This window comes from Hakea prostrata, chromosome 9, assembly GCF_041222555.1.
Source record: "Hakea prostrata isolate BN-2017 chromosome 9, UWA_Hpros_2, whole genome shotgun sequence".
Classification (NCBI taxonomy): Eukaryota; Viridiplantae; Streptophyta; class Magnoliopsida; order Proteales; family Proteaceae; genus Hakea; species Hakea prostrata.
This window is the reverse complement of record NC_142608.1, coordinates 24,373,368-24,391,053: the sequence shown is the minus strand read 5'-3', so window position 1 is coordinate 24,391,053 and position 17,686 is coordinate 24,373,368. Positions and strand designations below refer to the sequence as shown.

Here is a 17,686-nt window from a genome sequence, read left to right as displayed (position 1 = left end):
AACTTGCAAATTCAAGATGTCATTTTTTTGGGGGTTAAAATGACTCGAGTCAAACCTCAGAGGGTCCAAATGAAAATTACCCCTTTTCTTTTAAATGATTTTCACATTCTTATGGCAAAAATACCAGGGGGTGCTAAATGAAAGTAAATAAACAATAAATTCAATACAGGATGGTGAAAACCAAAAGGAATTATAGATACCAAGTCTTAGTAATGGAAAAAAATTTCTATGGCTTAACAATATTTTAAATTTGTGATGTAGTTAATGTTTAGGCCAAAATTTTATTGACTAATAATTAGTTTAGCAGACCAGCTGCCTATTATTTTCTGAAAAATTGTTATACCTTAGAAGTTGTTTAAGGTGGCATGGCCATGTTCAATGGAGGCCTTTAAATGGCCCTATACGGAAAAACGATTTAATTCAGATTGAGGGCATTAGAAACACTAGGGCAGACTTAACTTAATCTTAGAAGTGGTGAGAAAGGATATGCATAGCTTAGGCCTTTATCTAGTATGGCCTCAAACAGAGCTGATTGGAAGGCAAGAATCCATGTAGCTGACTCCATTTAGTTGGGACGAGGCTTCTTGTTGTTGTGTCTCTACTCAGTTTGTCATACCATTAATGTCTCCTTCCTGATTTCTGCCTTGTCTCTTTTGTTCCATCTTCCAAGTCAGTATTTGAAGATGCTTTTGGGGCATTTATGTAGTTAGGTTTAGATATTCAAGCTAACAAAGATCCTAATGATCTGTATTTGTTTAGATATTTGATCAAACAATCTAATGCTGCATATGAATTTGGATAGTTGTCTGTGTGTGGGTTCATGTATTCTAGAAGTTCTAGGGATTTTTTGTGTTGTTCAAATCCATTGTACCTGCTAATAATTTTTTTCCTGACAGTTCTTGTGAGTTCCTTTAAATTACAGGGTTTAATGCGGCAGTTGCTGGTTGTTTCTTTGCGATTGAAACTGTTTTGAGGCCTCTACGTGCAGAAAACTCGCCTCCGTTCACAACTGCCATGATTATACTGGCATCTGTTATATCATCAACTGTGTCAAATGTCTTACTCGGAGAGAGGCCGGCTTTTACAGTGCCCACGTATGAACTGAAATCTGCTGCTGGTATTTTATCTCATTCTAGCTCTGCTGCATTTTATAGTGGAGGAAACGAGTTTATCTACTGTATATACACCTTATATATACAATTAAAGTTTAATTCTTCTGCTTTGTGTGGTGTCTTTTCTATACAATAGTTCCTGGATATATTCTTTCAGGTTGCTTGCAATTATGTAATGCTCTTTTTTTTTTTTTTTTATAATCAAAGTGCCTTTTTGCACTCATTATCTGGTTTACTCTTCTGGTATTTGTGGTTTGTTAAGTAGCAATTGTTAGCTGACAAACATGGTAGAGATATAGAATAAATAATACAGTGGACAAAGAGGTAAAGCAGGAATAATAGGAAATCCTGGTATGAACCTAGTGTCTTCTTTGCATAAGATCTAATCACAATAAGTATTGCTGATTGGAGTGAAAAAGTGCTTTTTATCCATTGTGAATGTGAGACGTTCGAAAAATTCAGTATTGCATCACCCTGTTTGATATTCAGGCTTTATACTGTTTTCCTGTAATTAATGCAAACCTTGGTAGTTCAGCCTATCTCTGACCAACCTAAGCCTATTTATCCCATTGCCTATTAAGTATTAACTGGCTAATCCACATACACCACCTGTAGGAGCCTAGGCTTTTCTAGTTTCTCCTGCTTTCATTCCATGAGTTGAAAATTGGGCCTTGAGCATTGATAGGGCCCCAAGATTGTGACATGTGGAAGAGAGAGAGAATTAGGGTGAGGGCGTTATAATAGGGGTAAGATGTGAGGAGAAGTTACAGAATATTTTATGAGAGTGGTTTTGGGAAGCCATAGGCTGAGGGCAGTAGTGTGCTGTGGGGGTGACTGGCACCATCGTAACTAGTTTATCTTTGTTAATTGTTCTTGCATATTATCTTAGTAACTCAGTGTTAGTATTTTTGGTAGTTGATCATTGAGTTCTTATCAAATTGGTATCAGAGCAGTTCTTATATGCGGGAAGAGATGGAGACCGGATTGTCCATATTTTCCGGCGAAGGTGACGCAGAGGAATGGCTTACAAAGGTCTTATTTTCTGTTTGGAATGTGAGATTCCATACGAGCATCGACTGGGAGTTCCACTCCAGCATTTGGAGGGAGACACATTAGATGATGTCTACAAAAGGGATTGGCCGGAATTCAGTTGGTCGTGCTTCCAAGAAGCTTTGAAATTTGATTTTGTTGAATGGAAGAACATTGGAAGGGTTACCGGATTCTTGGAATCAGAAGAGATTAATGCGCAAGAATCTCTTGGAACACCTGCAAGCTGAATCTCTGGAGTTGATGATTGAAGATGGGATATCCTCTTTTATTCAATTCGGTATTAGGGTTCCACGCAGAGTTGTAGACCAGGAGAAATTTTGCGGCGAAAGTCTTTAATGAGTTGTCCATAGAGGAAGAAGAGAAGGACGAGAAGAATGGTGAGTCGTAGATGTATCGTCAGAAGGGAAAGAGTTGCTGGATTACGCGAATTCCAGTGAAGTCTCCATGGTTAAGGGCGGAGGCAGCAGTGGAAGTAGCACTCTTGTTGCAGATCCAACGATGCGGAAGTCGTGGGTGACACGGGTGCGGTCACGGGGTACATTCCTAATTTAATTTTCCCTAGGAAAAGATCTTCAAGATTTGGTTACCCAATTGAATTTGATGGAGAAATCTTTTGAGTATTTTGTGGGATTATCTACAACTCAAAAGAGGAAGGAAGAATCAGAATCAGCGGCAAAAGAAGAAAGAAACTGTTGGGTTTTGATTGCAGGAAAAGTGAAGAAGAAGAAAGGGATTGAACTAGCAGTTCAGGTTCAATTATGGTTCAGGTTTATTAAACTCCTGGGTCGGTTGTGGCATTTGGTCTAAGGTTTAATGATAAATGGGCCTTAAGGCTGGTAGCATAAAGGTCCAACCAATGAATGCTCTTTTATTTCCCCCTTCTTCTCAATAGGGGAATCGATGAGAGATGCGAACAAAGGCTGCGTAGGCGCGAGTATCAGGTTTATTAAACTCCTAGGTCAGTTGTGGTATTTGGTCCAAGGTTTAATAATAAGGAAATGGGCTTTAAGCTAGCCAACTAAAACCCACTCGATAGGGACCCATAACTGGGTTCTAATGGGTGAGCCTAGGCCCAGCCCAGCAGTTGCTTTAGTGACCAAGCAAACAAGGGCCCAGAAACAAAATAGCCTAATTGTTAAATCTAAAGAACAGGGATATTTCTGGAAATTCACTGTTCAATCTTCTTCTTCATTCAACCCTGCACCCTATACAACGAACCAGCACCGCCAACAGTTCCTCTCCGCCTTGAGGAAGGTTGTAGTGACTCCAGCGGCAGCGGGGCTGCCTCCCTTGGTCTACAGTGACTTCAGAGCCTGATCTTCCGTCGGCTATTTTGTTGAGGTCTGCATACTTAGGCGGGCAGGTGTATTGGAGAAGAACCACAAGCCTTCTTCAGCCATAGAACAAACGGAGGATGAGGGTCTTACCGGCAAATGCAAGCGCTGGAATGACGATATTTGTTGCGGGTTCCAACAAGATGCTACCATTTGTGTACTAGAAGGCAACTGACACATGCCTCTTTCCAAGCATACTGAACCCTTATGCAATGTTGGAATCTGGGAGTGAATTTTTCTCCACTTCTTTGCATGAACAATATGTAGGGGAATGTGTAGAATTGGCTGCATTTGATCACTTCCTTTGCACATTTGAAGAAGATAGCAGCAGCATTTTTAGTTTCTTAAGGGACCTGGTTGACACTGCCCATATGGGAATCCATGGTGCCTATCTGCTGAAAGCCCTTCATACATATATTGATGCACAACTGAGTGCAGTAGGTGCTGTTTCCTATAGGGGACCTGTCATTTGTGTTTTTCAGAGATTTCAGTTCCAATGGCTATTCCTGGTGTATTCTTTAAATCAGCTGAAGTTTCAAAGGTTTTCTTGGGTTGCTTGGAGTTTTGTGGGTGTAGAATCAGTTGGTTTTCAGGTAAGTTTGTTCTTGAAGACACCGAACTAACATGGTTATGCGGCACACATGTAAAGACCAAGTTTCTAATTTTCCTTCACCATAAGGACAAGGTGAATTTCGAGGGGTCAGTAGTTGATAGGGCCCCAGGATTGTGACATGTGGAAGAAAGAGAAAATTAGGGCTGATTAGGGGGTTATAAATATGGGTAAGATGTGAGGAAAAGTTATGGAATATTTTATGAGAGTGGTTTGGGCAGCCGTTGGCTGAGGGCAGTAGTGTGCTGTGGGGGTGACTGGCACCATTGGTAACCAGTTTATCTTTGCTAATTGTTCTTGCATATTATCTTAGTAATCCAATATTAGTATTTCTGGTATTCGATTATCGGGTTCTTAAGCATAAAAGGCAAACAGGGGATGTGTATAAATGGCGCATGGCTAGCAAGCTCTCCACCTTTCCCAATATGCTTTTCCACTTCACTATAAATCAAAGTTTCATCTTCTTCTTGTTCTTTTTAAATGGATAAGCCATCATTACCAAAAATCCAGAGTGGATAGAGAACGTACAAAGGAGGCAGGCACAACTTTTTAGCCAGAAGTTTGTAAAGTAGAAGCTAAGCCCCGGGTAATGACAATGAACATATTCATTGGGTGTATTGGGGGATGGGGAAGCAATTGGAGCTTAAAAGAAACACCTAAGCATATGGCTTTCTAAATTGAGTCCAATGATCTGGAGTTGGAGGTCCATCTCCTAAGGTTTCTCTCCCACTATAAGTAGTAAATTGTAGCACCAAACACCACCTTTCCAGTGATGTTGCTATGGAAGAATCTCAAAAAGGCTGGTAGTCCTAGGCAAACCCATTAGAGCATTTAAAGTGGGGCCAAATGGTGGGCAAGCCTTTTCCCCAAGGGGATTGGGAAAAGGGATAGGAGAAGAAAAGGTGATCCACGTCTTCAGTACCATTCCAACAAAGGATGCAGTTTTTGTTAAGGACATGGTGATGGAGAGGAAGTCCTATATGTGAAGGCAGAGGTTGAGGGATCTCTGAAGGGTGAAGGAGTGGTGGGAGATGTGACCTTTGAACCAAACCAAAGGGGCCTGTGGGACAATTTGGCTAGGGTAGTGGGAAAGGTTCTAGGATATGGAGGTGGAGCAGGTGCTTGATGAGGATGGGAGCTACATGGTCCTGTCATGAGGAATGGAGTGAGGAGGAGGGGGGAAGGGGCAGATCAGGTTCTACTAGAGATGAAGGTGGAGACAATGATAGATTTGAGGATGGGGGAATATAGACATTACAGGGGCCTAAGTGGTTGTAAAGAATTCCTGGAGGGTGCCAATGGTCAACCAAGAAGGAGATTAAGGAGCCAAGTTTCTTCTTTAACTTAGTTGAAAATTACACTCTCTTTTTCCAGAGGATGAAGTCTTGATTATACATCTTCATTGTGCCCCTATGTGCTTCATAAATGCAGACAAATGCTTTGATGTGGTCAATGAAAGAAATATACTATAGGTTCAATGGTTGATGTCTGATTATGTCAAGGTTTGGCTAGTTGGCTTATCTGCTGATGCTATCTGATACGATACCTTAGAAAAGGTATCTACTGTCTAGGGCCTTTAGGTGACCTGGTCCGATTGCATTTTCCTGCACGAATAGGTATGATTAATACTTAGTGATAAACTTAATACATCTCTTATAAACTATAATTAGATTAATACTTCAAAAAGCACTTACCAATACAGCTATTGTAAAGCATTGTAATTGATTTTGGTTTGATAAGATCAGCTTGATTCATTGTTTCTACTGATAAAATCGGTTCTAGTACTCTTGATTTCATAATAATTTGATAATTGAACAACTTTGAATCAAGAATTGGAACCAGATTTGCATGATAATAATTTTCCATCAGAATGTCGATTTGTGTGAATATTATTTTTGGAGTTAATTTTTGCAGTGGATCACTAGGTTGGTGAAAAATGACAAATGATTACATCAAACTAGGTTCCTCCCACCAGCCCCCCCCTCCCCCAGTGAAAAGAAAAGGTATGCATCTGAACCTAATCTTCCCCTGATGTGAAGACAGATTGACCCCCCCTTCTGAACCCCAGAGTGGGCCCCAAGGCCCACCTGAGCATGCTGGCCGAAGCTTAGTTAGGGGTATTTTGGGCATTCTAGGTCATTTTTCACTGCTGGAATCTAATTCCAGAATTTTAGTTGAGTCCCAGTCCATTTTAATGTCCTTTATTTCAGCTGTGTTTGAGTTGGTTTCCATTAGATAAGTTATGGATAAGATAAGGTTGTTTTACAAAAAGGGTTCCTATGATTTAGGAGTTTGCTTTTGATTGGAATTTGTCTTTAATTAGTAGTTAGTTGAGTGTCCTAAGGAGCTCTTTTTCAAGTGAACTTTCTTACATAGAGTTTTAAGTTATCTAATCTTTTATTTGCAGCATGTGTCTTTTAGGTATTTAGATTCTTTATTTCAAGGGTCAAGATTATGTGTTGGGATCCTAATCTATAAAGAAATCCCACTTAGAGTCTAGTTCTTTTAGTGGGCTAAGTAGCCTATTGTTTCTTTGTATTCTTCAAGTTTGATTATTGAATGAAAAATTATTGAGTCGAGGACTGGGTTTCCTGTTTGAGGGGGCCTTAGCGAATTTTTAGAAAGTTCTTCAATATTCAGCATCCTTTTTCATGCTACTTCAAGTCTTCCAATTCTCTACAGCCTTCACAAATTCCAATTTCCAACAACCATTAATAGCAACAGCAGTCAAGAATCAAGTAAGTACAGCTACCCACCCCTTCCCTCACCTCCCTACCCCATCACAGCCCTAGGCAGCCCCTCCCCCTCTAATGTAGTACTGTATTTGATTGATCAAAACAGTAGCCAAATAGGACATTTCACAGGGAATCAAGTTCAGATTTGATAGACTTAAGATGAACCAGAATTTAGATGTGAAAGAGGGCTGAAACTAGAGTAGTTTTATAAGGATAATAGCATAACAATACGAGCTGAATAGATCTTCAAAATAGGGGCAGAACTATGATGAAGATTGAAGGGACAATATGAGAGAATTGAGAATAACAATGTAACACCCGAGCTTTACACCCGGGCTTTACACCACAAGGTGGAGCGATTGGATCGAACACCAACCTACCTTAATCAAACACAAGGAGTCTCCATAGAGAAGGAATGCTAACAAAGCAATTTGATTTCAATTGATGAGTTGTGTTCCCCTCTTACATAAGTCTTTTTATATAGCATTCTAAAGAGACATAAACATTAATGGTAACATCTAACCATTAGCTAACACCACCTACCTATTAATAACTCAACTATTACCTAACTCTTGACAAAGGAAAACTCCTTTGACAATGGGTTCTTTTATTTTCAAAGTACAACCCATTTTATTGACTTTTCAAGAATTAGACTTGGGCTTAGGTCTAGACTATGAAGAGCAAAATATGTGGGCTAACTTTAACCCACTAAAACAGTCCTAGCCCATGAAAGCCTTGGGCTGATTTGGGTGATAACTTTAGGCCTTTGATGGGCCTGATCCAATGGGCTTCTTCTTTCTTAAATATGTTTTCAATTCTGCATCAACTCTCCTTGGCTTGGAAACATTTGTCTCTGATGAATGGATGAATGATATGTAATGCTCATACCAATCGGGATCAAGTTTCTCGAGATTTTCAGCATGAATCCAAGTGCTATCATGCTGTGGACGATTCTTTCATTTGAACTCACACTTGCCTTGCTTTAAACATTCGGTAATAGGTGCCATGATTGCACTGAAGTTCCGAATGACTCTCTTGTAAGACGATGCAAGTCGATGAAAATTACGAACTTCAGTGATTGTCCTTGGGTTAGGCCAGTTGATGATGCTTTTTATCTTCTTTGGATCAACTTCAACCCCCTGTGTCATAACCCTCATGAAGGCGCTAGGTGCATTCGTCAGACCAAAAAGCATGACTTTTCATTTAAGTAGTTCATCCTTGGTTTTGAAGACAGTCTTCCATTCATCTTTAGGCCTAATATGGATTTGATTGTAACCACTTCTGAGGCCCAAATTAGAAAAGACTTTGCCCCGGATAGCATGTCTAACATGTCATCAAGCCGTGGTGTAGGAAACCTATACTTGATTGTAATCTTGTTGATTGCTCTACTGTCCACACACATGCGCCATGAGCCATTCTTCTTTGGAGTTAGTAATGCTGGTACAACATATGGACTTAAGCTCTCTTGAATGAATCCTTCATGTAGCAACTCATTCACCTGTATTTTGAGTTCATTGTGCTCTGTTGGGCTAAGGCGATAAGCCAGGAGATTTGGTAACATCGAACCCGGTACCAAATCAATAGCATGTTGAATATCGCGCATAAGAGGTAGCTTATTAGGCAACTCATCAGGAACCACATCAGAAAAATCAGAAAGTAACTCTTTGATGGGTGGAGGGAATGTCACCTTAGGTTGAGGAGTAACTTCTCTTGTAACAAGAGCCAATACCAGCCCTGTGTTTTGGCTAGTGGGAATGAATTCCTGGTGTTCAAGCTTTGCCTTTTGAGAGTCACCAACATGTTTATTGAATGTAGGTTGTTCTCTAGTGAAATAACTTCGTATGTGCTCTTCAAGGGTTGGTAGCACAACTGGAATCCTTTGGGGCCTTCTCCCTGTATTCATTCGGGTAGGAAAGTTGGCAATTGAGTGAATTGGTTGGGATTCTTCACCAAGTGGATGGTGTGGAGCATGAGTAGAGGCAACAACTCTAGCCTCCATTGCTGAGAACCTTTCTTCCACTTGCTTATGACTTGCAGTGATTTGGTTGCTCAATTGTTGCAACATTCCCATCATTGCTGCCATAAGGTCAAGTATCCAATCCGAAGTTTAGCTCCCTGTCATGGCTCTGATACAAAATAATGTAGTATTGTATTTGATTGATCAAAATAGTAGCCAAATAGGACCTTTCACAGGGAATCAAGTTCAGATTTGATAGAATTAAGATGACCTAGAATTTAGATGTGAAAGAGGGTTGAAACTAGAGTAGTTTTATAAAGATAAAGCATAACAATACGGGCTGAATATATTTTCAAAACAGGGGCAGAACTATGATGAAGAAATTGAAGGGACAATATGAGACAATTGAGAATAACAATGTAATTCCCGGGCTTTACACCGCAAGGTGGAGCGATTGGATCGAACACCAACCTACCTTAATCAAACACAAGGAGTCTCCATAGAGAAGGAATGTTAACAAAGCAATTTGATTTCAATTGATGAGTTGTGTTCACCTCTTACATAAGTCTTTATATAACATTCTAAAGAGACATAAACATTAATGGTAACATCCAACCATTAGCTAACACCACCTACTTATTAATAACTCAACTACTACCTAACTCTTGATGAAGGAAAACTCCTTTGACAATGAGTTCTTTGATTTTCAAAGCACAGCCCATTTGATTGACTTTTCAAGAACTAGACTTGGGCTTAGGTAGTTAGGTCTAGATCATGAAGAGCAAAATATGTGGGCTAACTTTAACCCACTAGAACAGTCCTAGCCCATGAAAGCCTTGGGCTGATTTGAGTGATAGCTTTAGGCCTTTGATGGGCCTGATCCAATGGGCTTCTTCTTTCTTAAATATGTTTTCAATTTTGCATCACCCTCACACCACAACAACCCTAACCACTCCCCTGCCCCTCCCCTGTTTTGCACACCAATTCAGCCCCCTCTGCCTTACTGCCGCAACACAGCAGCAGCTTCCCCCACCCGTCCTCTCTCTCTTGGACTCTCTCTCCCTCCCCTCTCTGCCTTGTGGCAGATCTGAAACAGAAAAAGAAAAGGCAGAATAGAAAAGAAGAAAAAGGAAAGAAAGAAAGGTTTTCAAAGATCCATGCCATATTGATCATTCCCTATCCCTTGTTCCAAACATCCCATATTTAGACCTTCATCTTTATTACCCTTTCCCCATTATCTTATTACATCCCAGAAAGATTGAATTTCCAATTCTCCCTACCCATTTATAGTTTGGGTTAAAACTTAAAACCCTAAAAGATCTCATCTTGTTTCCTAATCTTTCCCTCCAATTTCCATCTATCCATAGGACCTCATAAGATTTTTGGAACTATTCACTGGAAGATTCTGGGGAATCCTAAACTTGAGGGAATCTTTCCAGGAAAAGAGCATATTTTTTGCTATCAAAACTAGTAAGAAACTTCATCCTTTATGCTTAATTAATTGCGTGAACTTGTCTCGTCATATTTTATTCTCTTTATACATGTTATATTTTACATATTACTTATTTATAGTGTTTTGCGCTTCAAAACTATATCTGCATGTATCTTAAACATTTTCGTTTTTATTTTTTATGTATCTTGTGTCTTTCTGATGCTCACTGTCACTCTTGGATACGCTACCTGATATTGATACTAAACCTTGGATCATGTGTTTGATTTGGTCCGAAATGCCTTCTCATGATAGTGGAATTCTTATCTACATGGTTTAACAGATATGATTGTTGATTTGTGTTGACGAATGGGTATTGTCTATGTTCCTGAACTACTATATTTTTCTCACAGAGCTACCACTGTACTTGATACTGGGTATGTTATGTGGAGTAATAAGTGTAGCTTTCACTCGCTTGGTGGCATGGTTCACTAAGGCTTTTGAGTTTATCAAGGACAAATTTGCCCTTCCTGCTGTTGTGTGCCCTGCTTTAGGTGGTTTAGGAGCTGGAATAATAGCTCTGAAGTATCCTGGTACACTGTACTGGGGTTTCACAAATGTGGAAGAAATTCTACACACAGGAAAGAGTGCTTCGGCACCTGGAATCTGGCTGCTAACTCAACTAGTTGGGGCCAAGGTTTTGGCCACTGCTCTATGCAAGGGCTCAGGACTTGTTGGTGGTCTTTATGCCCCGAGCTTGATGATTGGTGCTGCTGCTGGTGCTGTTTTTGGTGGTTCAGCTGCAGAACTCATCAATTCAGCTATTCCTGGAAATGCTGCTGTAGCCCAGCCACAAGCCTATGCACTAGTAAGTTTTACTGCAACACATCCAATTTTTTTTGTAGCACCAATTTTTTTGTAATAACTTTGTCAACATGGATTCGATCAGTGTTGGTTGATTTAAGATTTTGACATATGCAGGTTGGCATGGCAGCTACATTAGCTTCAGTTTGCTCTGTGCCTCTAACTTCGGTACTACTTTTGTTTGAGCTGACAAAAGATTACAGAATCTTGCTTCCACTCATGGTAGTTTCTCATTCTCATGTACTCTTTAAGTTTCACTGTCATTGGAGTTACTGCATCAAGTCAACAAACAATCATGATTGCTGGTATCTGTTTGTGACTCCTCAGAATTAGAGTAGCTCATTGTAACATAGCCATTTAGCCTTCAGTGCAGTTACTTTCCTCCAAATGAAATATTCGTCCAGTGCTTTTGATAGAAATATGCCATTGCATCAAATTGTTCACTACCTATTCACCTAAAAGCTCAAACTTGTAGGAATGGGTATCATAAATGTATACGTTAACAAGCCCCCGTATGTGCATGCCTTCTTGGTCCTTACACGTGACACTTACGTGTACGAACACATGACACCGGTTTAGCACTGCCCAGGAGTTGAATACTCAACCTCCCTCCTTCTGTATCATGTTTTCGCTATCGATTTACCTAAAAGTTCGAACTTGTAGGGAAGGGCGGTGTAAATGTGTGCTTGAACTGGAGTAGCTTGACTTAAATTTCCTGGTGCATGGAAATGGCTTTGTTAATGAAATATTGCAAGGGGCATGACCCTTCTCTACCATGGGGTTTCACACAGGTCATGCACATACTCATTGTTCCATATATTAGTTTCTTTCTATTTTAAGTTTGTTTCCCTTTTTGTCTTGTTTCTTGGATGTCAAGCAAGTCTAGTTTAGGATTGCAATATATGTTTTCTCGTTTAGTACTTATAATCAGATTGAAAGATATTCGAAGATCTTTCTGGTATGCAAATATCTGAAGATCTTTTCTGGTTCGGAAACTTTTGGCTAATATGTTACTGAGGGGGAGACTTGAATCTTGGCGCATCTCTCCCTTCTCCATCTCTTCTTCTTCTCCACCACTTGTCTTTTCTGCTCTTGTTGTTCTATCAGAGTATTGACTACAGATACCTGTTCTGTAATTTGAAGTTGCCAGTTTGAGAGTCGTCTCTGAAGGTATTGGGATTCTACCAGTACTGCCTATCTACTGCTATAGTGCTATGTGCTTTGTTATTTGTGTTTAAGCATGAACTAGACCTTATTCTAGACAAGGTTATGAAGGTTTGAAGATTCTAAAGTCTGATTACACAAAGAACATGTATGTGGTTCAAACTAAGTATCTTGCTCGCAATCTGTTATCTGGGCAACAATCTCCAGAATGTCTTTAAACTTTACTCTTTATCTTGTTGATCCAACTGATGTTCCTCATATCTTGAGGGTTTATTGTCTGCTGAACCAGGTTGAAGACATTGTTAGTTGTTGTTAGGAAGGGCAAAATTGGAATAAAATAGAACCATTGTGAGGTAGCGATAGGCGCTAACTCATGGTGGGAAAAGGAGCAAATTTGAGTCCTAGATTGAATTAAACTAGGAGCTTTATTTCTACTTAAATTTCTATGTTGATATCTATTAGGAATACTATTGTAAATAGCTTATAAATAAGAGTTTTGTTAAGAGGAGTGCTCACAATTTCATAAGAGCCTCCATGGCAAAATCAACTTCTCTTCTTCTTCTTCTCCTTCGTTCCTCTACTCACTTTCTTCTCAAAATTACATGGTATCAGAGCTGTAGGTGTTCTTTTACTTTTTGATTCTGAGAATCACTGGCACAAAGAACTGTTTCTAGAGTAAGGGAAGGTACTGCACCTGGTAGGAGGGTTGAATTCCAGACATTAAGGGTGGGCAGCAGCACCTTACGCTGCACACTCGTTGATGTTTTAGTTGAAAATTTGAAGCAGCAACTCATGCTGCGACTTCATTGGAAATTCTGGTTGAATATTTGATGCAAATAGACCTCTGAGTTCGATTGTTGTTGAAGAGGGGCAACTCCTGACAAGTTCTCGATAGATATTAGTACCCATTTTCGTGTTCTTCTTCAGGTGGAGAAGTGTTCGATTGCCTTTTGCCTTGTTGCCGGAGTAATGCCGGAGTTTCTTCCATTTTCTGGTGGAGAGCTCCCTGCGATTTGGTGAAGGGAGGGTTTTAGGGTTCGGTGTTCGATCACTATATTTGGTTCAGTTTGGTGGTTTAAGCCTGCCGATACAGTCTATTTTGGTTTGATTGGCTCAATCCAGTGTAATCTGCGGGTTCATATTTCTGGGTTTAATTCTGATTCTGATTCTTTTATTTCTAGGATTGTTCTAATTCTGATTGTTCTAATTCTGATTCTTCATATTTCTGGTTCCGATTCTAAATCTTTTTCTTGGGAAAAGGGGAATTATTTTAATTCCTGTCTGTCAGTACTTTGTTCTTTTGATTTACTTGGGTATGGGAGAAACCTCATCAAGTAAGGGTGATAATGAAAATTCGATGACTGAATCACTGAAATAATTTTTTCATCATCATATCAATTGATTGGAATAAAATTGGAAGGTGTATCAAACTTCCACCAGTGGAGGGCTATGGTTAAAGTTGTTCTCACCGGACGAGGACAAATAGATCACTTGACTAAAACACCACCTAAATACTGATTCCCACATTACTTGGCCAAATGTTTTACTTCTTGGTAGACAATACTGTTGATCTGGTTACTCACTTCCAAAATGTGAAGGACTTATGGGAGTATCTGAATATGTTGTATTTTGGACAGAATAATATGGCTAGGAGACATGAATTATTCAGGACTTTTATCCAGTAGATAGGAAAGGTAGCGCTATTACTCAATGTTTTGCAGATTTTGAAAGAATATATGAAGAACTAAACACTATCCTACCTATCTCCTCTGGTGTAAAAACCATGTAAAATCAAAGAGAACAATTAGCTGTCATGAGTTTCCTAGGAGGTCTTGCAAAGGAGTATAAGGTAGTTAGAGCACAAATTCTTGGTGGTAATCATGTCCTGACTTTAGCTGACACATTTCCTAGAGTTCTTCGTGTTGCAAGAGAGTGTCCAAATAATACTACTGAAAATTCAGCCTTGGCAACTGTTTATGGTGACACTTTTAGGGGACCATTGGCGGACAATGTATAGGATGAAATCGAGGGAATAATGCTGGAAGAAACTTAGGTTAACACAACTCTTTTGATAGAGCAGGACAAGTCAAGACTTGTAATCATTGTGGTCGTTCATGACATATTCGATAGTTTTGTTGGAAACTTCATGGAAAGCCCCCACACATTGCTAATGTATACACCACCTTTGAACCAATCTCTACAACCATTAAAGTTGAACTTGAGGGTAAGACTGTAAAGATGCCCGAGGTAGACTATATTCGTTTTGCGTAGTTCTAGGTCACTTGACCACAATCCACCATTGCCACCTTGGTTTAGACAGGTAATGCTACCACTTGCCTTTTAACTGCATCTCGCCTTTGGATCATTAACTTAAGCGCTTCTGATCAGATGACTGGGGCTACAAGTTTCTCTTCCTCCTTTGTTTCATCCTCCTCTTTGGTTACACTTGCTGACGGGTCTCATAACAATGTTAAATGAATGGGCACTCTTTGACTTACTACATCTATAACCCTACCTTCAGTTCTCTATAAACCTAATCTGCCTTTCAGCTTATTGTTTGACCATAAATTCACTTCCACTAATATTTTTTCTATGATATTCTTTCCTGGCTTTTGTTTATTTTAGGATCTTACTACAAAGAATATGCTTGGTAGAGGCCGTATGTTAGGGGGTTTCTATCTGTTCAACGAGACATCCTCTACTGCTTGTTCTAGTATTTCCATCCCCTATCAAATACACTGCCGGTTGGGCATCACTCTTTAGAAAATTTATAATTGTTCGATAAATGTTTTCATTCTCTTTCTAGTTTGGACTGTGAATCTTGTCAGTGTGGAAACTTCATTGTATGAACTTCCCCCCCTCATACAAATAAAAGATTAGATCAACCTTTCTCTTTGGTTTGTTTTGATGTGTGGAGACCTTATCTAGTTACTTATGTTTTAGGTTATAAATACTTCACTACATTTATTGATGATTTTTTCAAGAGTCACTTGGCTTTATTTGATGAAAAATCGTTTAGAATTATTTGACATATTTCGCAATTTTGTTATTGAAATTCATACTCAATTTGCTGTTTCTATCCGCACTTTTCGTAGTGATACTAAACAACATTTCTCTAATCGCTTATGTAAATATATGGCTTTTAATGGGATTCTTCATTAATCCTCTTGTGTTGATACTCCTAAAAAAAGGGGGTTGCACAAAGAAAAAATAGACACTTACTGGAGGTCAGCCGTTCTCTCTTATTTGAGATGAAGGTTCCCATATCCTTTTGGGTTGATGCTATTTTGACTGCATGCTATCTTATTAACAAGATATCCTCTTCTATGTTACAAGGTGGTATTCCTTATTCACCCCTATTTCCTTCATCCCCCTTATTTGCTTTCTCTCCTTGCATATTTAGTAGTGTTTGTTTCATTCGTGATCATTGCCTTGGAAAATCCAAACTTAATCCTCATGCTCTTAAGTGTATGTTTGTTGGGTACCCTTGAACTAAAAAGGGATATCGTTGTTATTCTTTTGACTTACGGAAATATTTTGCTGCCGCAGATGTATCATTTTTTGAGTCCACTTGTTTTTCTATGAATTTGTTGGCTTAACTGACCTTAATGATGATCTCTCTATTCAGCTATTGAAAGTGTTTTTCCGCAAGGAACAATTCTTCCACCTCCACCTCCTCCAGCTATCACCGAAGTGTATGTGCCCCAGCCAAGACCACCTTCCCCTCCTCTATTCACTTGTGGTTTCTACTTCTCTGTGACTTCATCTGCTGATCCTAAGGACATTCCTATCATAGTTGATCTTAATGTTCCCATGGCCCTCCAAAATGGTACTTGTAGTTGTATTCAATATCCAATCTCTAACTTGTTTCTTATTCTGCTTTATCTCTAGGTTTTCTACTGCTTAATCTACTATTGAGACTTATCCTGTTCCTAAGAATGTTCTTGAAGCCTTATCTGATCCTGGGTGGGTTGGTGCATTGAAAGAAGAATACAGGCCTTCGAAGACAAACAGACTTGGGACTTTGTGCCTATGCCCTTAGGAATGACTGCTATTGGTTGTTAATGGATATTCATTGTGAAATCTAATTTTGATGGTTCTTTAGCTCGTTTGAAAGTCCATCTTGTGACAAATAGATATGCTTAAATTTATGAACTAGACTATGTAGATACTTTTTTCGCTAGTTACCAAGCTTACATCTATTCCCTTTTTATTTATTTATTAATTTTTTATCTCTTTTGCCCCCACCTATTAGTGGTCCTTGTTTTAGTTGGATGTGAAGAATGGATTCCTTCACGGGGATTTGCTTGAGGAAATGTATATGGCAACCACTTGTATTTGTTGGTTAGGGGGAGAAGGGTATGCTCGGTCGCCTCTGCAAATCATTATACAGTCTCAAACATTTACCTCGAGCATGGTTTGGATGATTCACTTTTGTTGTTATAGAGTTTGGGATGACACGGTGTGAGACTAGTCATTCTATTTTATTTAGACACTCTAATGTAGGCATAATCTCTCTTGTGGTTTATGTTGATGGTATTGTCATTATAGGAGATGACACTTAAGGAATCGATAGATTAAAGACCTATTTACAATAGAAATTTTTGACCAATGACTTGAGCAAACTAAAATATTTTCTAGGAGTTGAAGTTGCCCAATTCATAAAGGGCATCTTCTTGTCTCAATGGAAGTATATACTTGATTTACTTTTCAAAACAAGAATGATGAAATCAAAACACCTAAACACTCTCATGGAAACCAATTTAAAGTTAATGCCAGAAGATGGAACCAGTCTTCATGATTCGGAGAAGTACAAAAGACTTGTAGGGAAGTTGATTTATCTGACTGTGATGCAACTTGACATTGCCTTTCCTGTTAGTTTTGTGAGTTATTTTTTGTCTGCCCCACGAACAACACATTGGGATGCAATTATTTTGAATTATGAGGTATCTTAAGAAAGCACCAGAACATTGACTTCTTTACATTAATCATGGTCATAGGGATGTTGAAGGATTCTCTGATGTTGACTGGGCTAGATCACATATTGATAGAAGATCAATCACAGTCTATTGTACATTTGTGGAAGAGTAAGAACAAACTGTTGTAGCAAGATCAAGCATAGAGTTTGAGTATCGTGTTATGCCACATGCCACATGTGAGATGGTATGGATAAAACAATAGCTTCAAGAGTTAGGATTTGTTGATGACTTACCAATAAAGTTGTGGTCCAACAACCAAACTGTTTTTCATATAGCATCCAATCCAATCTTTTATGAACGTACCGAGCATATTGATGTTGATTGTCACTTTTTTGTGAGAAGTTACAAGCATAGAAAAAATTTAAGGGAAACTTAAATTTCAACTAGGTGAAAATGGGAAACTTAGGTGGAAACATGGGAAGTTTTGAGGAAACTTGGGACTTTTTCGTGCA

The 17,686-nt window shown here is 39.1% G+C and overlaps 1 protein-coding gene across 1 annotated transcript in view; it reads left to right on the top strand.

The window, feature by feature from the left end:
* Nucleotides 1–17,686, top strand: part of CLC-F (chloride channel F) — a 57,131-nt gene that overhangs the window by 12,928 nt on the left and 26,517 nt on the right. Inside the window, exons 3-5 of the mRNA XM_089167899.1 lie at nt 923–1,117; nt 10,641–11,095; nt 11,209–11,313. Of these exons, the coding sequence (XP_089024025.1) occupies nt 923–1,117; nt 10,641–11,095; nt 11,209–11,313 (755 nt within the window). The remainder of the gene's footprint in view (nt 1–922; nt 1,118–10,640; nt 11,096–11,208; nt 11,314–17,686) is intronic.